The sequence below is a fragment of the Eschrichtius robustus genome, chromosome 14 (genome assembly GCF_028021215.1).
Source record: "Eschrichtius robustus isolate mEscRob2 chromosome 14, mEscRob2.pri, whole genome shotgun sequence".
Taxonomy (NCBI): Eukaryota; Metazoa; Chordata; class Mammalia; order Artiodactyla; family Eschrichtiidae; genus Eschrichtius; species Eschrichtius robustus.
Window position 1 is genome coordinate 35,477,164 of NC_090837.1, and position 24,866 is coordinate 35,502,029.

Below are 24,866 nucleotides of genomic sequence, written 5' to 3' on the forward strand. Positions count from 1 at the left end.
GAACTGTAATTGATGAATTGCTGGCAGCTCAGTGAGGACAAGTCTGAGAGTTGAAATTTTTACCGGGACCCAGTCATAGGGGGGCCTCCATACTTTCATGAGTTTTACCTGCAGAAGATCTACCAGGTCCTCACAGTGGAAATCAGAGAAGACTCCTCTCATGCTTCTGACGGAGAGAGGGGAAAGGAACCATTCTGAAATATGCCAGAGCATTCTGTTCTTAACAAGATCTGCCTGCAGGAGAAACTAATTTACCAGAGCCTTATCTGCTGGGTTTCTAATCAGAGCCTAAATCTACCTGGGAGAAGGGAAATACCTAACCCCAGCCCCTTCTTGCCATCCTGTCCTGCAGTGGGGGGAAGTGGGGGAGAGATTGAGAAACACTGTTGAAGTTCACAGTCCAAGGGCGCACAGGCTCCTTGAAAGACTAAGACCTAATCGTAGGAGTAGAGAATGCTTCCCATCCCCACCACCTCACCACCGCATTTATTAAAAGCCCATTATTCACCACAGTTGTTTTACCCAGTACATCATGTCCATCTTTCAACAATGACTTACAAGGCATACTAAAAGGTAAAAAACCCAGCTTGCAGAGACTGAACAAGCCCTAGACACAGAGTCATCTATGACAAGAATGTTGGAAGTCTGGGTGTACTCTGATGCTTTTGCAAAAATGTTCCTATAAAAGGGTTTCATCTTCAAGGAATTCATGGAAAAGACTCTGACAAGTACAGGTTTCTGGTAACTGACTATACTGCTGAACTGAATGAATAAGCATTTTCAGAACTCTAATGAAAAACTGATGAACTCATAAAAGTGCTAACAAAAGATCAAGATGAAAAACAAAATTAATTACATGGGACTGAGTGAACTGATGAGGATGATTATAATTTTTGTGACTTTCTGTTTGAATAAAAAAAAAAAAATCCCACAAGGACTCAGAGGCAAAAAATATACAAATCAATTTTCACTGCAAGGTAAAGGAGCTGTTACAGTGGAGGATTACTGGACTGAATGTCAATATTATGACATAGTATGAGTGTGTTTCGTGTTTGGTAATTGCAATCATTGTTGCTTTTGTTGTGGTCATCCATTTACAATGCTTGGTGTCAGTTTATTTATCTCTTGTAAAAATATAATACAGTGTGTGTGTGAAAAAAATAAATAAGTAAAAGATTTAAAAAGTTAAAAAAATACTAAAAGCAGGAAAAAAAAAAGCTTGGATGGATGGCTGGGTAGATGGAGAGATAATAGGAAGTATTCATAAATTCACTGGTGAAATTTGGTAGGTTGAATCAATTGAATCTAAATCAAATATTTCTTTAGAGGGTGTGGAGACACGCAGCTTTTAGGTTAAATGACAGTTTAGAGAAGTGGCAAGTAAATAAAGGTTTTGTACATTAAAATAAAGATCTGGGTTACACAGTTTGATAGCAATTTAAAAAAAAAAAGAATGTTGGAAGTAACAGATGAGGAATTTTTTTACACTATGATTAAAACGCTAAAGGCTTTAATAGAAACAGCAGACAGCATATAAGAACAGATGAATAATGTAAGCAGAAAAATGGAAATTCTAAGAAAAAATAAAAGACAAATGCTAGAGATTGGAAACACTGTACCAGAAATGAAGAATGCTTTTGATGGGCTCATTAGTAGACTAGGCATGGCTGAGGAAAGAATCTCTGAGCTTGTGGATACAACAGTAGAAACCTCCAAAACTGGAAGCAAAGAGGAAACAAAACCTGAAAAAAATCAGAACAGAATATCCAGAAACTCTGGGACAATTACAGAAGGTGAACATATGCATAATGAGAATACCAGAAGGAAAAGACAGAAAGGAACAGAAGCAACATTTGAAGCAACAGTGACTGAAAATTGCCCCAAATTAGTGTCAGACACCAAACTACAGATTTAGGAAGCTCATAGAAGGCCAAGCAGGATAAATGCCCAATACAATACACCTAGACATGTCATATTCAAAGAAAACCAAGGAAAAATTCCTGAAACAAGCCAGAAGGAAAAGACATCTTTCCTATTGAGGGGCAAAAATAAGGATTATATGTGACTTTTCCTCAGAAACCATGCAAATAAGAAGAGAATAGAGTGAAATATTTAATATTTGAGAGAAAAAAACACCAGCCTAGAATCCTACACTCTGTGAAATTATCCTTCAAAAGGGAAGAAAAAATAAAGACTTTCTCAGACAAACAAAAATTGAGGGAATTTGTAGCTGGTAGATCCAACTTGTGGAAATGTTAAAAGAAGTTCTTCAGAGAGAAGGAAAATGATATAGGCCAGAAACTCAGATCTACATGAAGAAAGGAAGAGCATCAGAGAAGGAAAAAGTGAAGGTAAAAGAAAAACTTTCATTTATCTTATTCTTAATGGATCTAACAGATAACAGTTTGTTCAAAATAATAATAGGAACAATATATATGAATATATTATACTCTTGAGTATAAGTGAATTGAATAACAGCAATGATACAAAGGATGAAAGGTAAGAATTAGGGCTACTTAATTATTATAAGGTACTTGCACTACTCTTGAAGTGATATAGTATTATTTGAAAATGAACTTGGATTAGTTGTAAAATGTACAGTGAAAACTCTAGGGCAACCACTAAAAAGAGTGAAAAAGAAGTATAACTTACATGCTAAGAAAAGAGGGAAATGTGTGGAAGACAAAACTAGGACAACAAATAGAAAACAGTAACAAATATGGTAGATATTATCCAACGATATCAATAATCACTTTAAACGTCAATTGTCTAAATATACCAATTAGAAGACAGACGTTGTCAGAATGGATTAAAAACAATACCCAATTTTATGTTTTCTACAAGGAACCCACGTTAAATATAAAGACACATACAGATGAAAAGTAAGGGGATCAGACTTCCCTGGTGGTGCAGTGGTTAAGAATCCACCTGCCGGTGCAGGGGACATGGGTTCAAGCCCTGGTCTGGGAAGATCCCACATGCTGCAGAGCAACTAAGCCTGTGCACCACAACTACTGAGCCTGAGCTCTAGAGCCCGCAAGCCACAACTACTGAGCCCATGTGCCACAACTACTGAAGCCCGTGCGCCTAAAGCCTGAGCTCCGCAACAAAGAGAAGCCACCGCAATGAGAAGCCCGTGCACCACAGCAAAGAGTAGCCCCCCCGCTCGCCGCAACTAGAGAAAGCCCGTGTGGAGCAACGAAGACCCAACACAGACAAAAATAAATAAATTTATTTAAAAAATAAGAATAAAAGTAAGGGGATCAGAGTGAAGTAAGTCAGAAAGAGAAAAACAAATACTGTATGCTAACACATATATATGGAATCTAAAACAAAAAAAAAATGGTTCTGAAGAACCTAGGGGCAGCACAGGAATAAAGATGCAGACGTAGAGAATGGACTTGAGGATACGGGGATGGGGAAGGGTAAGCTGGGACGAAGTGAGAGAGTAACAATGACATATATACACTACCAAACGTAAAATAGATAGCTAGTGGGAAGCAGCTGCATAGCACAAGGAGATCAGCTCGCTGCTTTGTGACCACCTAGAGGGGTGGGATAGGGAGGGTGGGAGGGAGATGCAAGAGGGAGGGGATATGGGGATATATGTATACATATAGCTGATTCACTTTGTTATACAGCAGAAACTAACACAACATTGTAAAGCAATTATACCCCAATAAAGATGTTAAAAAAAAAATTTTTTTAAAGTAAGGGAATGGAGAAAGATATACCATATTTACACTAGTCAAAAGAAAGCAGATGTGGCTATATTAATTTCAGACAGCAGACTCTGGAGTAAGGAAAATTATCAGAGATAAGGAGGGATATTACATAATGATAAAGCATTCAGTTCTCCAAAAAGACATAACAATCTTTAATGTTTATATGCCTAATAAGAGCATCAAAATACATGAGGCAAAAACTGAGAGTATTGCAAGGAAAAACAGATGAATCCACTCTTATATTTGAAGACTTCAACCCCCTCTATCAAAAATAGACAGATCCAGAAAGCCAAAAATCAGAAAAGACATAAATGAACTCAACAGCACCACCAATCATCTGAATATAATTGACATCTGTAGACTACTTCATCTAACAGCAGCAGATTACACATTCTTCTCAAATTCACATGGAACATTCACCAAGATAGACCACATTCTGGGCAACAAAACATATCTTGATACATTTTAAAGAATAAAAGTTGTACAATGTCTGCTCTCAGACCACAGTGGAATTAAACTAGAAATCAATAACAGAAAGATGGCTGGAAATTGCCAAAATATTTAGAGATTAAACAATACATTTCCAAATGACACATGAGTCAAAGAAGAACTCTCAATAGAAATTTTTAAATATTTTGAACTGAATGAAAATAAAAACACAACTTATCAAAACTTGTGTGATGCAGCAAAAATAGCACTTAGAGCAAAATTTATAGCATTGAATGCATATGTTAGAAAGGAAGAAAGATCTAAAGTCAATTGCCTATGCTTCCACCTTACCAGACTAGAAGAAGAAGAGCAATTAAATCCAAAGTAAGCAGAAGAAAAGAAACAATAAAAATTAGAGCAGAAATTAATGAAATTGAAAATAGCAAATCAATATAGAATATCCACAAAACCAAAAGCTTATTCTTTGAAAAGACCAATAAAATTGATAAGCCTCCAGCCAGGCTAACTAAGGAAAAAAAGAAAGAAGACACAAATTACTAATATCAGAAATTAAGGGACTTCCCTGGTGGTACAGTGGTTAAGAATCCGCCTGCCAATGCAGGGGACATGGGTTTGATCCCTGGTCCAGGAGGATCCCACATGTCGTGGAGCAACTAAGCCCGTGCACCATGACTACTGAGTCTGCGCTCTAGAGCCCACAAGCCACAACTACTGAGCCTGCATGCCACAACTACTGAAGCCTGCACGCCTAGAGCCTGTGCCCTGCAACAAGAGAAGCCACCGCAATGAGATGCCTGCACACCTCAATGAAAGAGTAGCCCACGCTCACCACAACTAGAGAAAGCCTGTGCACAGCAGTGAAAACCCAACACAGCCAAAAATAAATAAATAAAATAAATTAAAAAAAAAAAAGAAATTAGAGGGGGACATCACACAAATCCCATGGAAATTAAAAGGATAATAAAGGAATATTATGAACAACTCTATGTCCACAAATAATAACCTAGATAAAATGGACCAATTCCTTAAAATATATAATCTGCCAAAACTCACACCAGAAGAAATAGACAATCTGAATAGGCCTATATCTATTAAAGAAATTGAATCAATAAATAATAATCATCCAAAGGAGAAATCACCAGGCCCAGATGGGCTCACTGGTGAATTCTACAAAATATTTAAGGAATGACATATCAATCCTCTATAATCTCTTCCAAAGATAGAAGCAGATGGAATACTTCCTAAATCATTCTATGAGGCCAGCATTACGCTAATACCAAAACCAGAAAAAGACATGATGAGAAAAGAGAACTACAGTCCAATATCTCTCATGAACATAGATGCAAAAATTCTCAAGTATTAACAGGTCAAATTCAACAATATATAAAACAAATTGTACACCATGACCAAGTAGGTTTTATCTCAGATATGCAAGGCTGGTTCAACATTTGAAAATCAATTAATGTAATCCATCACATCAACTGGCTAAGAAGAAAAACCACATGATCACATCAGTAAATGCAGAAAAAGCATTTGACAAAATCCAACACTAAATCCTGATCAAAAATTCTCAGCAAACTAGGAATAGAGGGGAACTTTCTCAACTTGATAAGGAATATCTATGAAAAACCTACAGCCAACATATTAGTTAATGGTGAGGACCTTGAAGCTTTTGTGCTAAGATCAGGAACAAGGCAAGAATGTTCCCTCTTACCACTGCTTTTCAGTATCATACTGGAAGTCTTGGTTAATGCAATAAGGCAGGAAAAGGAAATAACAGGTATACAGATTGGAAAGGAAGAAACAAAACTGTCTGTGTTCACAGATAACACGATTGTCTACATATAAAATCTGAATGAATTGACAAAAAAACTCCTGGAACTAACAAATAATTATACCAAGTTTGCAGTATACAAGGTGAATATACAAAAGTTAGTCACTATCCTGTATACCAGCAATGAAATAAGAAAAAGAAATAAGCTATCAAGCCACAAAAAAGACAAGGAGGAAACTTTACTGCAGGTTATTAAGTAAAAGAAGCCAATGTGCAAAGACTACATACTGTATGATTCCAACTATACAACATTCTGGAAAAGGCAAAACTATAGAGACAGTAGAAAAAAAGTGTTTGGGGGAAGGGACGGGTAAATAAGCAGAGCACAGATGATTTTTAGGGCATTAAGACTATTCTGTATGATACTACAGTGGTGTCATTTTACATCTGTGCAAACCCACACAATATACCACACCAAGAGTGAACTTTAATGTGAACTGTGAACCTTGGATGGTAATGATATGTCAATGTGGGCTCATCACTAGTAACAAATGTATCACTCCAGTGGGAGATGGTGATGGTGGGGAGGCTGTATATGTCAGGGCATAGGAGGTATATGGGAAATCACTGTACTTTCTGCTCAGTTTTGCTGTGAACCTAAAACTTCTCTAAAATGTATTAATTCAAAAAAAAGAGAAAGGGTACACAATAGGGTAAACATCAGTGTTGTCCTGGGGTGTTTTGTTTAATATATGTAAAACGTTTAGAAAAATACTTGACACACAGGAAGCACTATGTAAGTGTTTCCTATTCTATTAGGTACCTAAATAGAATCTCTCTAAAGACTGACATCTCAAGAAAGCAATTATACCATCTTTTCTTAAAAAATAAGAGAAAATTGAGACTTCCCTGGAGGTCCAGTGGTTAAGACTCTGTGCTCCCGATGCAGGGGGTACGGGTTGGCCCCTGATCCCTGGTCAAGGCCAAAAGTAAAAATAAAAAAAATAATAAAATATAAAATGAAAATAAGAGAAAATCATCTGAATTTTTTTAATGTACTTCAAACATTTCCCCTGCAGTCAACAATTCTATATCACCAAATTCATGCCCTGACACTTGTCCATCTACAGGAGTGTTTAATATTACATTATTTGGACATGCCTAATAGCAACCCCCAAACTTCAAATGAGCTACTTTCATCATGTTATTAAAAAGTTGAATAATTAATAAATTATTGAAGTTTGTAGGATGCTCAGTTCCTCAGTAAACTGAGTGATTTCTTTTAAATTCATCCCCCAAAAGGGCTAGCAGCCCCAATTTTGCTGCTTAACCTTCCAAAATATACCCGTCCTCAAAGGTCACTTTGTAGTTAACCGCTATGAAGTAAATAAGCATTAAAAATTGATGTTAATGATTGTTTTGAGCCTTTCCAAAAGAAACCCACTGTCAAACAAGCAGGGATTACTTGTTTCTTCTGTTTCTAATTATAATTCTTTTTATAATTTTGCTGGTAGTCATTCATTTAGATAGGATCTTAAAACACAAAATTGGGCAGATGAGATTTCTTAAAGACAGCTGTGGGTTCTCGCCAGGTGTCCTGGAGTGAGTGACATCGTCTTTAAACCCTGCGTGGCAATCCCTGACGCACCAAAGTGATGCCCAGAGAAGACAGGGCGACCTGGAAGTCCAATTATTTCCTTAAGATCATCCAACTTCTGGATGATTATCCGAAATGCTTCATTGTGGGAGCAGACAATGTGGGCTCCAAGCAGATGCAGCAGATCCGCATGTCTCTCCGAGGGAAGGCCGTGGTACTGATGGGCAAGAATACAATGATGTGCAAGGCCATCCGAGGGCATCTGGAGAACAGCCCAGCTTTGGAGAAACTGTTGCCTCACATCCGGGGGAATGCGGGCTTTGTGTTCACCAAGGAGGACCTCACTGAGATCAGGGACATGCTGCTGGCCAATGACGTGCCAGCTGCCGCCCGTGCTGGTGCCATAGCCCCACGCGAAGTCACTGTGCCTGCCCAGAACACTGGTCTGGGGCCTGAGAAGACCTCCTTCTTCCAGGCTTTAGGCATCACCACTAAAATCTCCAGGGGCACCATCGAAATCCTGAGTGATGTGCAGCTGATTAAGACTGGAGACAAAGTGGGAGCCAGTGAAGCCACGTGCTGAACATGCTGAACATCTCCCCCTTCTCCTTTGGGCTGGTCATCCAGCAGGTGTTTGACAATGGCAGCAACTACAACCCTGAAGTACTTGACATCACAGAGGAAACTCTGCATTCTCGCTTCCTGGAGGGTGTCCGCAATGTTGCCAGCATATGTCTGCAGATTGGTTACCCAACTGTTGCATCTGTACCCCATTCTATCATCAGTGGGTACAAGCGGGTCCTGGCTTTGTCTGTGGAGACTGATTACACCTTCCCACTTGCTGAAAAGGTCAAGGCCTTCTTGGCTGGTCCATCTGCATTTGTGGCTGCTGCCCCCGTGGCAGCTGCCAGCACCGCTTCTCCTGCTGCTGCTGCCGCAGCCCCAGCCAAGGTTGAAGCAAAGGAAGAGTCGGAGAAGTCGGACGAGGACATGGGATTTGGTCTCTTTGACTAATCACCAAAAAGCAGCCAACTCAGCCAGCTTTATTTGTGAAACAAGGAAATAAAGGCTTACTTCTCTTACAAAAAAAAAAAAAAAAAGACAGCTGTGGGATTTTTAAAAAAAAATTATCCAGTGATAAAGATGAGACTTATTTTCGCATTGAATGGCCATTACAATCCATCTTTTCCTTCCCCAAATAAACAGACTGATAAACAACACTAACCTAACAAAAAGTGAAAAAAGAACGAAAATAGAGCCAGAGAAAGAAAGAGATAGTGCAAAGAGAGGAAGATTAAAAGACTTTGGAAGAGGCCCAGAGACTCCTCATCACCTTTTGAAATCATCACAATTTAGGAACCAAATCTGACATAACAAAGTGTATCTGGCTGATCCATCTATTCAGAGGTAGACTTGTACATTCAGGGTGCTCTTCAGTGTTCCCTATCCAAACAAAAGGAAAATTAATGACTCATTAGTAAAAAAAATAAAATGCACTGCGTAACCAATCTACTTCAAGAAAAAGAATCGAAACGGAGTATCACAAATCTTCCTGGTATATTTGCAGGCAGCCATCACATCCTGAAAATGCCATTGGTAGCAGAAGTGCCACGTCCATTCTCCAGAGCGGCCTCACCGTGGGGACTGGGCAGAGAGGAAGGCTGCCTAAAGATCACTAGTTTAAATGCCATGGCAGCACCAAGCCAGGGTCAATGAATGCATGTGGTTTTGAAGCCAGACTGCTTTCTTAAGCCAATAAAGAAATGCCTCCGGGACTTCCCTGGTGGCGCAGTGGTTAAGAATCCGCCTGCCAATGCAGGGGACACAGGTTCGAGCCCTGGTCCGGGAAGATCCCACATGCCGCGGAGCAACTAAGCCCGTGCACCACAACTACTGGGCCTGCGCTCTAGAGCCCGCGAGCCACAACTACTGAGCCTGCGTGCCACAACTACTGAAGCCCATGTGCCTAGAGCCCGTGCTCTGCAACAAGAGAAGCCACCGCAATGAGAAGCCCGCGCACCACAACGAAGAGTAGCCCCAGCTCACCGCAACCAGAGAAAGCCCATGCCCAGCAATGAAAACCCAACGCAGCCAAAATAAATAAATTAAAAAAAAAAAAAAAGAGTTTAAAAAAAAAAAAGAAATGCCTCCTCTCCATCCAACATTAGCTAGCTGTCCCCAATTCCTGTTTCACGGGTCAGCTAGTAGGATTATTCGATAGGATCCACATGGCATATTTTTGCTGCTCTGCAGGACTGATCCTAAGCAAAGCAGGCATGTCTTGCCAACCCCTCGCCCAGGGACACTCCCCTCAGCTGCTGCTCTATCCCAGGGCCTCCAAGCATCCCACCCCCATTCCCTCCCATCCTTTGGACTGCTCCCCAGGAGTTTGCATGAGGTCTTCTTGTCTTTCAAGCTGATAATTAGCAAATCTAGTAAACCAACCCTTTCTATTGACTAAGGTGAAAAAGCTAAAAGACTCCCAGGGATCTCCTCTTTCCTTCCAAGTAACAATTGTATTTCAACAGTAGTTCAAACTAGACTTTCTTACATTAGCCCACTAAGTGACTCCAAGACTCTTAACAGTGGACACAAAGAGGAAGAATATCATCATTTTTGTTATAAAAATAGCATGCAGATTTACTTGCAGGAAAACATACAGCAGTGTGTTAACAGTTTATATAAGTCTCTGATGGACTTTGGAGCAATTGAAAAAACTGTGATTATACGTGTGGACGGAGAGATAGATATCTTTTTAAGTGTTATCTATCTTTTCTATAACAATTGTGTATTATTAATATACTTAATGATAAGAAAAGATAGTATTTATACATTATGAAAATTTATAAATTACAGAAATAAAATAAAATTTCCCATAATCCCATCCATTAACCATGAACTAATAAAGGGGTATATTTTCACCCATGCTTTTTCCATGAACATTTTGAAAGTTGCTGAAATCATCCTATGTATAAAATTCAGTAATGTTTTGAAAACCAGCTAGTACAAGAGCTTTATCATTATTAAAAATTCATGACAAATACTTCTTTTAATGGTTACACAATATTCAAGAATATGGGTGGACCATAATTTGCTTCCCCTTTCTCTCCCTGTTGAATATCTACATTATTTCTAGATTGACTTTTGATTAAAGGTGGCAAAAAAAATATACACATCGATCTTTGAGACCTTCTGAAACTAAATGACAGTAAAAGGATTTTGTGTTTGTTTTGGCACAAACTGTCAAGGATGAAGAGAACAAGAGAGGAAAAAATACAACAGCAAAATTGTGAAAGCTGGAAGGCAGACAGACAAGTGATATCTGACTTAGGCGACCAGAAACAGCTGAATCTAAAGCCAGTGATGCAGAAATCTAAGATGTAATTCAATTTAAGTTTCAGAACCCACAAAAGGCATGGGCATTGACAGCACTGGATGTAGGGGTGAAGGTGGAGCTAAAAGCTGCCTGAATCTGCAGTCAAGTGACAGACAGCCCTTCCCCACTCTGGCAGCAGACTGGAGGCTTCCCTTCAGAGGCTAAAACAAAGGGTCCTGGGTCTGGAGGACAGCGGCACAGTTGAGGGCAGTTTGCTGTAATGAAAATAGGAGGATAAATGAAAATTCACAAACATAATGTTGAGGCACCTGCCCTAAGCGTTCTATGTTCACTCAGCTCCCAGAATCCCGGCAGCCACGTTCCCGCTATGCGGGCATATGGAACAGTCTATGGTGGGAGAGCGGACCAGTCTGAGCCCAAAGACCCAAAGAAACCACCATCAGGGATTTTGCAGGTGAAAGCCCAGTCAGATCACCTGACACTGAGGATGGCAGTGGATGAGCCCCTCACCAAGGCACAGACTTCTCCGGAGGCTTTTACTATGCCTTTCAAGGAGGCATGTGGTAGAGTGGGGCCCAAGGATGGTGAAACACAAGTTAATAAATCTTGTCTGGTCAAGACAGAAACAAAAAATGAGGGGCTTACATGCAGTAAGGGAAACACTTCATTTGTTTAAGAGGAACATTTTCAAAAAGACTGATTAAAAAATGCAATTGCTCCTTTTACTCAAGTGGAACTTGAAAAAGAAATGATGTTGTTGATTTAATCATTATTACTGCTTTCCTTTGTCACATAGGTTTATTTGTTCATTGCAGATAAACTGATTTTTGTCCTTCTTTGGGTCCTGGTGATGTGCTATCCCAGCTCAAAGTTGGCTGAAAAGTCTCCTATCTGGGACTTCCCTGGTTGTGCAGTGGTTAAGAATCCGCCTGCCAATGCAGGGGACACAGGTTCGAGCCCTGGTCCGGGGAGATCCCACATGCCGCAGAGCAACTAAGCCCAGTGCGCCACAACTACTGAGCCCGCGTGCCACAACTACTGAAGCCCATGCACCGAGAGCCCGTGCTCCACAACTGAAGAGTAGCCCCCACTCGCCGCAACTAGAGAAAGCCCGTGTGCAGCAACGAAGACCCAACGCAGCCAAAAATAAATAAATAAATAAATTTATATTAAAAAAAATTAAAAACAGAGAACTGGAAAACCCAACAGAAGAGTTGGAAGGTATACGTGAAGACATTTCTAGAAAAACGTACAAAAAGGAGAAAAGCAAAGAAAGAAGTAAATATAGAACTCAGGAAACACATCCAGAACAAGAAAGGGGGAAAGGGAAGGATGATGGAGAAAAGGAATCCCCAGACAATGGTGGTGCAGCAGGTCTGGGGAGTGACCAGGTGAGAGGGAGCAGGTCAGAAGCTGTGAAAGATTTCTTCAGGAAGACTGGTAGAATTCCTAATCTGTTTCAATGCATGGAGGGGACATTTACATACCTGGAGGAATTTTGAGGATTAAGTGCTAAGTACATAAAATTTAAGCAAATTTTTAAAAGGAAAAAAATGTGCAGAAAGTAGAATTTAATATGGCATATTTGTTTGCTAGGGCTGCCATAACAAAGTATCACAGACTGGGTGGCTTAAACAACAGAAATTTATTTCCTCACAGTTCTGGAGGCTAGAAGTCCAAGATCAAGGTGTCGGGAAGGTTGGTTTCTTCTGCAGCCTTTGGTTTGTAGATGGCCATCTCCTTCCTGTCTTCAGATGTTCTTCCCTCTGTGTCTGTCTGTGTCAAAATTTCCTCTTCGTATGAGGATATCAGTTACACTGAATTAAGGCCCAACCATATGACTTCCTTTTACTTTAATTACCTCTTTAAAGGCCCTATCTCCAAATACAGTCACATTCTGAGGTACGGGGAATTAGAACTTCAACAGGAATTTGTGGGAGGAGCACACAATTCAGCCCATAACACATGGTCAGCTGTGAATACTATTTTCTGGTCATAATAATGTGGCCATAAAAGGCAAGGTCTGAATACTGGCCCAAATTTACAATGCAAGTATATCAGGAGAATGGAAAAATACAGGAACAGACCAGAAATGCATTTATGTGTTTGTGTGTGTGTGTGTGTGTGTGTGTGTGTGTGTGTGTGTGTGTGTGTGTGTATGAGAGAGAGAGAGACAGAGACAGAGACAGAGAGACAGAGACAGAGACACTGAGAGAGGAAGGAAGAATGATGATGAGGTGAGAAATCTAAATCTTCATCTTTCCTAGGGACAAATGCTGAATATAAAAAAAGAATAGCAATTTTTGTTATTTAGAAATAGTGTTTATAAGTGGCTGACTCTGGAGCAGTAAATTGTTACATAAGTGGGCCAGGAATTTCTATTTTTCATAGCCAGCCTTGTAAAACCATTTGATATTTTAAAACTGTGCATGTATAAACATAAAAAGTGGACTGATCAAAATAATAATATATAATATTGTGATAAATATCTTTGTACAGTATGTATTTTCACTATTTCAGATGACCCCATTTCCTGAAATGGAATTCCTGGGTCTAAGAATTATAACATTTTTTAATGTTCTTGATATCCATTTGCAAATAGCTCCTAAAAAAAAATCTGTACCACTTTACACTGAGAGGGAGGCACTTGAGAGCACAGATACCTCCCCAAATCCCATCATGTACTTTTTTTGTTTTAACAGCTTTACTGAAGTTAATGAACATACAGTAAACTGTACATATGTAAAGTGTACACTTTGATAAATTTTGACATATATTTGTCAAATCTATATATATATGTGAAATGAAACTATCACCACCACCAAAATAGAGAACACATCCATCACTCCCACAAGTCTCCTCCTATATAGTCACTCCCTCCTTCCCACCCACTCCTCCTCCCCTACCACTTTCCCCACTTGCTGTCACTTGTTTGCATTTTCCAGAATTTTATTGAAATAAAATCTTGCAGTACATAATTCTTTTTGGCCTGGTTCCTCTCAGTTGGCATAAGGACTTTGAGGTTCATCCATGCTTTGCATGTATCAATAGTCTGAACCTTTTACTGCAAATTAGGATTCCAATGTATGGATATACCAGATTTGTTTATTCAGTGACCTGTTGATGAACACTTAGATCATCTCCAGTTTGGAGTTATTCAGTAAAGCTGCTATGAACATTGTGTACTAATCTAACATATGCTTTCATTTCTCTTAGGTAAAAACCTAGGAGTGGGTTGGGTCTAACGGGATGTGAACATTTAATGTTTTAAAAAACAGCCAAAGAGTTTTCCAAAGTGGTATACATTTTACATTCCTACTGTGTGCAAGTTCCTTTGTTTCATATTATCCCTACCATGTAAGAGTTCCAGTTGCTCCGTATTATTGTCAATATTTGGTATGGTCGGTCTTTTTAATTTTAGAAATGTTAATAGATAACGTGGTATTCTCTCACTGTGGTTTTAATTTGCATTTCCCTAATGCATAATGATGTTGAACATCTTTTCATGAGCTTATTTTCTATCCATATATCTTCTTTAGTGAAATGTCTTTTCAAATCTTTAAAAACAGAGCTGGTTTTATATATATTATTATTGAGTTGTGAGAGTACTTTACCTTCTGGATGCACATTCTTTATCAGACAGGAGATTTGCAAATATTTTCTCCTTGTCTGTGGCTTGTCTTTTCATTCTCTCAGAGTTGAAAAGCAGTAATTCATAATTTTAACAAAGTCCCGTTTTTCTTTTATGGATTGTGCTTTCAGTGTCATATCTAAGAAATCTTTGGCTAATTCAAGGTGACAAAGTTTTTCTATGTTTTCTTCCAGAATGTTTATAGTTTTAGATTTCATGGTCTATGACCTATATTTGAGTTAATTTTTATATATGGTGCAAGGTATGGATAAAATTTTTTGCATATGAATATCCTTTGTACCTTTTCTCAAATATTTATTTATAAAAATGGATATATTTTTGCATTCTCTATGTTGTTCCATTGATCTAAGTGTCCATCTTTATGCCAATGCCACACTGTCTTGACTATTGTAGCTTTATAATAAGTCTTGAAATCAGGTAGTGTAAGACCACCAACTTCCTTCTTTTTAAAGCTCTTTTTTTACAGCTATTTTAGGTCCTGCACACATTCTGTCAGCTTTGCTCACTGATATTTCGTATTTTTCTTGCTGTTGTAAATGGTATTATTTTAATGTCAGCTTCCAATTATCCACTGATAGATCATATAAATACCAGTTTTTTGGTATGTAAATCTTCTTTTACAGTTGTTTCAGATAGAAGTGTAAATAAATTCAGTCATTCTTACTCCATCTTGGCCAGAAGCAGAAATCATCAATGTAGGTTTTATTTGTCTTGTAGGTAGGGTAAGCCCTGTCATTTAGCACTATTCTCTGGTTGGAAGGTCAAGGAATGTACTGGAATGTATGGAAATCATGGGGAAAGAAAGAGCATTCCAATCAAAGAGATCCAAATTAAAAGTAACTTCACCTTTCCATATCTAAAGTTTACAAGTTGGATACAATGAACACCAGTAGCCTCTTTTAGGCATATGTTCTCTGATTCAACATTCCAGCAGTGTTCCCTCAATTTTAAAGTAGCATTACACGCAGATGGAGACTTTTAGTTGAAGGTCTAGGCCCAGTCTCCTGGGTCTTGCCTTTCTGCTTGTTGCCCTATTTCCCAGGTTGCTATATTGCTCGCATAATCTCTAGTTCAGAAACAAGAGATAAATGTGGATAAGTGTGTGGTATGTGTTCTGGCTTCCTGCCCCCATCCCCACTCAAATATCTTTTATAAGGTTAGATATTTATATGTGTTTTGGAACAATTTATAAAGCAATAATTTTTGGTCTTCACAATTGAAAGGGTTAAGGGGAGCTAGAAGCTTTACAATGGTGTACTTTTGCGTTATTTATTAACATTGTCAAGTTGATAAAGCGACATGTCTTTAGTGGTTGTACAGAGAGAATCTACTGGTCTCACAGCAATTTTCTGGCAAGAAGACTCCAGAATGTTATTTTCCTAGTGTATGTGTATTTAATACTTCCATTTATGTCTTCGTAAACTACTTCTTAACTGTCTGGCCTATTTATCTGGAGCTCATCCAAGTGAGAGTCATTGTTACTGCAAGGACTATTTACCTTCAGAGACCAGGGAATTAGAGGAGAAAACTCATCCCGGAATAAATGGATAGTAAGTCACTCTGTGGTCTTTTGCTCCCTCTTCAACTCCCTCACCCCCCCCCCATTCCTTTGTTAAACAGATGAAGTTGGAAAACAGTGAACGCCTAGAGCAGGATGTGCATGTTTGGAGGTGTGGATATGCAAAGGGAAAGCCAAGATCTTTTCATCTATGTTTCATTTATGGGATGGGGATGAGAGCAGATGGATATTTTGGTGATTTGCATAATAGCTTCTGGTCTTTCTTATCCCCAATTGGTGGAACCATCTCCTTCTATCCCATGTTACAAAATAATGCACAGACCTCGAGGACACACTTAATGGTTAGGGGGGTAAATGCTGGCATCAAAATGTGCTTGTGGGGAATTCCCTGGCGGTCCAGTGGTTAGGACTCAGTGCTTTCACTGCCGGGGCCCTGGGTTCAATCCCTCGTGGGGGAACTAAGATCCCGCAAGCCGTACGGTGTGGCAAAAAGGAAAAAATGTGCTTGTGAATGACACCTGCCGTGTCAGCAGGTTTGTGAATGCAGAGATTGAGTCACAGGTGTGGAAGGAAAGCACTAGCATCTATTACGAGAGCTGCTCCCCATTTCTAGAAACAATAGCCTACTTTTGATTTTTCACCAAAATTACCTCTACTTCCATACAATTCTGAGTTTTTAACATCTCCCTTGCTTCACACGTTAAAGCTTGTGGCCTCATAACTGGGTGGAACAAGCATGTGGAAAGGGAGCATTGTTTTCTCTTTTAACACCATGTCAACTGCTACAAAAGATCTCTTTTGATTGTAAGTGACTTAAATACGTAAACATTTGGGCTTGTAGTGATTTGTGCCTTTTCAACTAAGCAGAATGTTAAAAACAAAAAGCCAAAATGGAGGCAGCATCTTCTGACAGCCAGTTCAGGGACCAGAGACTTGGCAAGAACTTCGGCAGTCAAAAACATCCAGGCTTTGCCAACCCAGAAGCTTTGGATCAATCCCACTCCTCACAGCTTCCTTGGAGTATGACAAAGCCTAGCACTCACTCTCCATATTATACTTGACAAACAATCGCTTTTCTTTGCCAAGTTAACAATACCATAACCTAGCCAAATAGTTCTTCCAGTACACCTGACTTTTAAAGGTGTGGCATTCATGCAATTCAAATTTCAAAAGCCTGAAACTTGGCATAATTCCTGATATGCCTCATACATCTTTTCTTTCTTTCTTTTCTTTCTTTGTTTCTTTCTTTCTTTCTCTCTCCTTCCTTCCTTCCCTCCTTCCTTCCTTCTTTCCTTCTTTCCTTCCTTCTGTCCTTCTTTCCTTCCTTCCTTCCCTCTTCACTCTCTCCCTCCCTCCCTTTCTCCTCCTCCTCCCTCCCTCTTTCTTTCTTTCTTCCTTTTTACATGCTTTTCAAGATAATTTAGTTGGCAAAAAGAAAAATAACCATCTTACTCACAAGCCTATGGCCCCCCTTTGACCCCAAAACAAGACTCAATAACAGAGAATTGTGAGTGAGACTTCTCAGGCTTTTGTTCGTTACCTGGGGTCAGGAGCCATCGAATGACCTAATGTTCTGGTTGCTGAGGGAAAGCCCTTCCTTCTGGGGCACAGTCAGCTCAAGGATGTTTTGTTGAGGCTCCCAACCAAGGTTCCCATAGTGACACCCATCAAGGATACAGCACCTGCCCCGTTGGTATTAAGGGGAGAATGGCCAAATGTTGGGCCCTCGCAGACACTATCAGGTGATACCAAGCCCGCTCTCATCACTTTCCATTCCCTCCCTTTCTTTTATTTGACAAATGCATTACAATTATTTGGCCTAGAGAGAGTCTTCATGTAGAAAACCTATTCTAATTTTCTTTGCTTAAAGAGAGCTTCAGGCAAAAGTATGATGAACGTGGAGGGTTTTAAATAACCAATGGATGCTTGTGTTGAGGCAGTTTTACCATCTGTCAATAGGACAGTGCTAACCACATACAAATAAGCAGCAGGATGGTTTTTTCCCACTGAACTTGTGAGCAGGGTTGCATGACATGCAGGTTCCTCTGTGCTCTGTTCTAACTGGGAAGCTCGTCTGACAGAGTGAACCTCTTTGTTAGGAAAAGTCTTAATTCTTGATCTCAATCTCCTCACCCCCCTTGCCTACCTTTTGATCTATCTTTCGTTTTATGTAATGAGACATACTGGATTTTTACATCAGTTAAGTGCCATTTCCCAAAAGAGCAAGATGGCGCACTTTTGAAGAAAAGCATTTTCGAATTCCACATATATTCAGCCTTGACAGCAGGCATGGGGAAAATGTCTAAAGAAGAAAGAACAGCGTAGAACTAGCGTTTTTTTCTTTGAAACTAGATTTAGCCCTGAAAAGCAACCATTATGTGGATGAGAGGGATGGAGAAGAGAACCAGGAGCCAGAGGATTCTGTAACGGGTGTGACTGAGGGAGTCTCCCTCAGATAAGTTTATGGCTTGAGTCTCAGATAGTTGAACTTGCAGGAACAAAGCATGTGCGTTCTAAAGATATAGACTGTGCTTAGTTTTCATTCATGACTTATTTTGTTTAAATACAGCCCCATCAGACAGGGGGGATGAGAATGGGCCTCCGAGGTTTACCCTCTGTTCACTGATTTGTAATCTGCTGGACAGAAAAGTGGTGGGAGCAGGGCACAAAATCCTCTCATCAGAAATATAAACTCGGGCTTCCCTGGTGGCGCCGTGGTTAAGAATCCGCCTGCCAATGCAGGGGACACGGGTTCGAGCCCTGGTCCGGGAAGACCCCACATGCCGCGGAGCAACTAAGCCCGTGTGCCACAAGTACTGAGCCTGCGCTCTAGAGCCCACAAGCCACAACTACTGAGCCCACGTGCCACAACTACTGAAGCCCGCATGCCTAGAGCCCGTGCTCTGCGACAAGAGAAGCCACCGCAATAAGCAGCCTGTGCACCGTAACAAAGAGTAGCCCCGGCTCGCCACACCTAGAGAAAGCCCGCGCGCAGCAACAAAGACCCAATGCAGCAATCAATCAATCAATCAATCAATCAATAAATAAATAAATACTCGTTTCATAGAAAGAGCACAAAGCAACAGCAGAGGTGAATGCCCACAAGTGCCTTTCCTCTTGCCTTCAGAACAGACAAGGTATTGTACCCCGTAGTGGTTGGTCCAGGCTTTGGTTTCATGGTTTTCTGCTCCTTTGCCCAGAATATTGGCCAGTCCTTTTCAGAAGTTGTAATTATCACACATTTTGCCTTCAGGGCATGAAGGACCAAAGAAGCTTCAAGACTGGAAATTGTGGGTTTGCAAACAGCAGGCCACGGGGTTCAGCTTTCAGGTTTATACCATCCACCAGCAACTGATCTATTCTCTTCAGAAACACAGAAGTGAACCCAATGACTCCCTCTGTGTTCCTATCAAAACTTTTAAACAACAACAACTTGATTGCACCCTTCACCCATAAGGAACTCTGCACATGAAAGACATAAAGCGTTTCGTAGAGCAGAACATTCTTTGAAAACTCAGGGTAGAAGAAAGCGCTTGCTTAAGGAACTTAATTGAGAGAAACAGTGTAGCCCGGACAGGGCTGCCTGAGTTCAAAGGCACCGCTTTTAATCCCAAACCATTTTAATTTTACTTAACTTTTCTTTCTTTCTGGGTGACTAACCTGGAAACTTCTACTCATCTCCTGCCAAGTAATTTTTCTGAAGAAGGTGGATACTTTACAAGATTCATATAGCCAGGAGCCCTCTGTCAGGAATGCTGGTGGTACGGTTTTGTGTAGATAAAAACAGAGGCACAAGGAAAGTGGGTCACTGTGATTTGCGTGTGGAACAGACTCGGTCTCTGGCTAGTTTGCTCCGACTGGAAACAATAAGGCGCTGGGCCTTCCTTAAGTTTGGAAATGGAATGCCTCTGGCAGCCCATGATCTTGGAGAGGGGAGCCGAGTGTTTTCGTAGCTGGGATTTTGTGTTAGTGGAACAGGCAGAATGTCAACTGTTGTGAGGAAAGTCAACCAATTCGCACACATGCAGCTGGAGAGAAAGCTCAGCTTCAGATGTCATTTAACGTGTTGGTGGATGAACAAGAAGAAGGCAGAAATGGCCTCTCGCAGCCAAGAAGCCGGTGGTTATTGGAAGAATCACGGTAGCACAATTGTTCTTGCTTTCACTGCTAGTACAAGGAAGGACATTCTTTCAGACTTTCACACTGAGCGATTTTTCCTATGACCCATTTCAGAGTTAAAGAACTTATAAAATGGCCACGCCTGATACCTTCCACAGAAGTAACTTCTTGCAAACAGCAACAGTGAGATGGGCCGGCCTTTTGTGGCGGGCCTATCTTCATAAAATGAATGGTGAGAATCACAACGTATATTATTGTGATCATCCTAATAATGAACACAGATCAATTGTGCAGTCATTTACTTTCTTGGTATTTATTCTCTAGGGGGAAAACATGGACTGATTAAGATGATTGTACCCTCTCCTTTTTGTGACTTCCAGTCTGTTCATTCTTTATTTTTGAGGGACCAGAATATTAGTATTAATTGGCTCTGATAGAGTGTTCCACGAGAGTTAAGAAAAAAACATATAATCTGGTTTATTAAATGTTGTATGGACATTATTCAGTGCATTCTCCTTTAAGGCTGGCATTATTGAATATTAACTGAAAATCAACTAGCAAATAAACCATCTTAACATGGCATAATCATGAGCCAGTCAAGAAAATATATCACCTCACACCCGTTAGGATGGCTACTATCGAAAAAGTCACAGACATAGAGAACAAACATATGGATACCAAGGGGGAAGGGGGGGGATGAATTGGGAGATTGGGATTGACATATATACACTATTGATACTATGTATACAATAGATAACTAATGAGAACCTACTGTATAGCACAGGAAACTACTCAGTGCTCTGTGGTGACCTAAATGGGAAAGAAATCCAAAAAAGTGGGGATATAAGTATATGTATAGCTGATTCACTGTGCTGTACAGTAGAAACTAACACAATATTGTAAAGCAACTATACTCCAATAAAAATTTTTAAAAAAACCAAAAGAAAAGAAAAAGTCAGAAAATCACTGTTGGCAAGGATGTGGAGAAATTGGAAAACATGTATTGTTGGTGGGAATATAAAATGGTACAACTGCTAGGGAAAACAGCTCCTTAAAAAATTAAAAACAGAATTAGCACATAATTCAACAATTCTACTTCTGGGTATATACCCAGAAGAATTGAAAGCAGAGTCTCAAAGAGTTATTTGTACACCCATGTTCATAGCAGAATTATTCACAATAGCCAAAAGGTGGAACCAACCCAAATGTCTACTGATGGATGAAAAAATAATTATTATATACATATATAATATCCCATTATATACATATAATGGGATATTATTCAGCCTTAAATAGGAAGGAAATTCCGACATATGCTACAATATGGATGAACCTTGAAGACATCATGCTAAGTGAAATAAGCCAGCGACAGAAAGACACATACTGTATGACTCAACTTACATGAAGGACCTAGAGTAGTCAAATTCAGAGAGACAGAAAGTGGAACTGTGGTTGCCAGAGGCTGGAAGGAAGGGGGAATGGGGAGTTGTTTAACGGGTACAGAGTTTCAACTGGGGAAGATGAAAAGGTTCTGGAGATGGATGGTGGTGATGGTTGTACAACAGTGTGAATGTATTTAACGCCACTGAACCATACACTTAAAAATGGTTAAAATAGTAAATTTTATGTTACGTATATTTCTTCAGAATAAAAAATAAATAAAATATTAGATCAGGAAGTTACCTTAAAAACAAAAGAAGTATAAAGTGGGGGTAACAGATACCTGATGCTGCCTTCAGTAGACATATTCTCTTATATCCTGTTAAATCATCATTTCCTGTCTGCTCTAGGAGCCAATGAAGCTCTCTGGTGGTGTGTTTTAAATTACTTCAGGCCCACACCTTCCCTTGCCCCTTGTCTGAGAAAGAATTCACTGCTCGCCTGTCCTTCCCCACACCTCCCTCCTTCCATACATCCTCACCTTTGCGGTAGGGGTCAACAAGAGACATCTAGAACCATTTGGTTGTATGTCCATATAAAATGGTGTCAACAAGTTGTCTTTTATCACCTCGGTAGAAGAACTATGGAGAGGGAAATTAAAGGCGCAGGGAAGGATGATACCGGAAAACTCTAGAACCTTGAGCTGATTTTGCCCCAAAGGCTTTGTATCAAATTATCACAATGATTTCTACGATCAAGAGACAGGTGAAGCCTTCCCAGGGAAAGGACCTTTAATCTTAAGGGGAGCTTAATAACATTTTAGTTTGCTTTCAGGTAAGAGCTGTCCCTGGGAAATGTGGTTATGTGGGATTCAAGATAGTTTTGGCCCAGGTGGGGTTTTTTTTTTTTTTTTTCCTCCTCTTGTTTCAAAGGAAATTACGCAGACTAAGAGATAACTGAATTGTTTCCTTATCCCTCATCAAACTTACCCCTCACTGAATGTCAGGATTCAAGCCACTGCCGATTTGGGGAGGAAGTTGAACCCCGGACATCATTCTGGCTTTGAGAGCGGTGCCTGTGGTCCACTTCTAAACCTTCTCTAGATACGCTTTCGTATTCCATATTGAACAGAGATGAGGGCTCTGTGTTCTTTACACTAGAGCCAGGGCAATCGATGCGCTGGCGTCAAGGGCTACCTCTGCAGACTGAGAAGATGAGACCCCCCCTCTTGCACACCCACGAAGAGACGCAGAATGTAGTTCTGCTTCGAGAAACATCCTTGAACTAACATGTCTCTCTCTATCCCTCCAAGCTTCCGCAGGTTCACTCGATCCAACAGTGTGACGACGGCCGTGCAGGCCGACCTGGACTTCCACGATAACCTGGAGAACTCTCTGGAGTCTATAGAGGACAATTCGTGCCCCGGCCCGGTGGCCAGACAGTTCTCCCGGGACGCCAGCACCTCCACGGTCAGCATCCAGGGCTCAGGAAACCACTACCACGCCTGCGCGGCCGACGAGGACTTCGATGCGGATTTCGACCCTTCCATTCTGCCGCCCCCAGACCCCTGGATTGACTCAATCACCGAAGACCCCCTGGAGGCCGTGCAGAGGTCAGTGTGCCACCGGGACGGCCACTGGTTTCTGAAGCTTCTCCAGGCGGAGCGGGACCGCATGGAAGGCTGGTGCCAGCAAATGGAGAGAGAGGAGCGCGAGAACAGCCTGCCCGAGGACAGTAAGTGCGGCGGCGCAGCGCCTGCGCACGCGCCCGGGGTCGGATCCCCGGGGCCGGGGGCGGGGTTGGGGGGGGTGGGTGGGGGATGCTTTCGTAGCGCTGGGCAGGCCCTGCAGGTCCCCATCCCAAACGGGAACGTGTGGAAGAGCTGGGCGATTCGGGCCGAGTCCACACGCCCCTGGTGCCCAATAAAGATACCCCCCCACCCCCCGCCAGGCAGCTGTAACACCTTCTCTACCTCTGCCTCCGCGACCTCCACCTCTGGACCAACTTGGGGTGGACTCATGCTTCCGACACGGTTTCTCTTCCCCAAGATGCTCCCGCAGTGGTGCTGCTTCTCAGGGAATGAACAGAAATTCTAACTAGTTTCAAGATCCCCAGATACGCGTGCCTTGGGCATTTATAATCTTCCAGGCGTATTACTTTCATTAACATACAGGATTAAAACAAGGCCGGTCGTGTCTAGGCCTGTAGACGCCAAGCTTATTGACATCCTTAGACCTGGTTAGCCCGCACTTTCGCCCTTAGGTTTTAGGAAGGCAAACCTTCAGCCGCTGAAGCAATTAACCCAATTTAATGGGTTAAAATAAATGATCAAATAAAGGATGGTTAAGTTAAATAAATAACGGAGACCCCGCACACCGTTCTTTTCAGACTTGGCCTTGCAACAACAACGATTCCTTTTTTTTTTTTTTTTTTTTAATTTATTTATTTATTTTTGGCTGTGTTGGGTCTTTGTTTCTGTGCAAGGGCTTCCCCTAGTTGCGGCAAGCGGGGGCCACTCTTCATCGCGGTGCGCGGGCCTCTCACTATCGCGGCCTCTCCTGTTGCGGAGCACAGGCTCCAGACGCGCAGGCTCAGCAGTTGTGGCTCACGGGCCTAGTTGCTCCGCGGCATGTGGGATCTTCCCAGACCAGGGCTCGAACCCGTGTCCCCTGCATCGGCAGGCAGACTCTCAACCACTGCGCCACCAGGGAAGCCCCAACGATTCCTATTTAACAGTTGACAAAGAAGTTGCCAGATTACTGCAGTCCGGTTGCACATTAACAACAATTTTGAAATTGGAATAGAATTTATAATGTGTGTATTTCATTGTTGCGTGTTTATTTCCCTCCGAAAAACGATTATTAAATGAATGGTGGATCTTCCAACCGATGATATTTTTGAATCAGAGAAATTCAGTGGTAGGCATCAAAGCCTGCCTTCATTTTTGTGTGGGAACCACCTGGAAGAGTATTATCGTGATGTGGTTTTAGACCTATTTTAAAAATCATTTAACTTTTTATTGTGAACATTTAAAAACACTTGCAAAAGTAGAGAGTTTACTGTAATGAACCCCCATATTCCCATCACCCAGCTCAACTACTGGCTGGTCTCATCTTCCCCCCCTTGTCATCATTTTTGCCAGAGGACCTTAAAGAAAATCCAACGCATCCCGTCACTTCACTACGTATCTCTGATAAGGACTTTATATATATGTATATAACCATCGTGCATTATCATCCCTAACAAAAACAATAATAATTTCTTAATAATTAGATCGAGAGCTTTCTGTAAATCATGTTCAGTTGACTTACTA

At 40.9% G+C, this 24,866-nt stretch overlaps 1 protein-coding gene and 1 pseudogene across 5 annotated transcripts in view; both read left to right on the forward strand.

Moving 5' to 3' along the window:
• Positions 1-24,866, forward strand: part of DLGAP1 (DLG associated protein 1) — an 846,176-nt gene that overhangs the window by 800,079 nt on the left and 21,231 nt on the right. For all 5 annotated transcript variants that reach the window (XM_068562839.1, XM_068562840.1, XM_068562841.1 and 2 more), the window contains one exon: positions 22,866-23,287. In XM_068562839.1, coding sequence (XP_068418940.1) covers positions 22,866-23,287 — 422 coding nt within the window. The remainder of the gene's footprint in view (positions 1-22,865; positions 23,288-24,866) is intronic.
• On the forward strand, positions 7,545-8,639 carry LOC137776399 (large ribosomal subunit protein uL10 pseudogene; annotated as a pseudogene).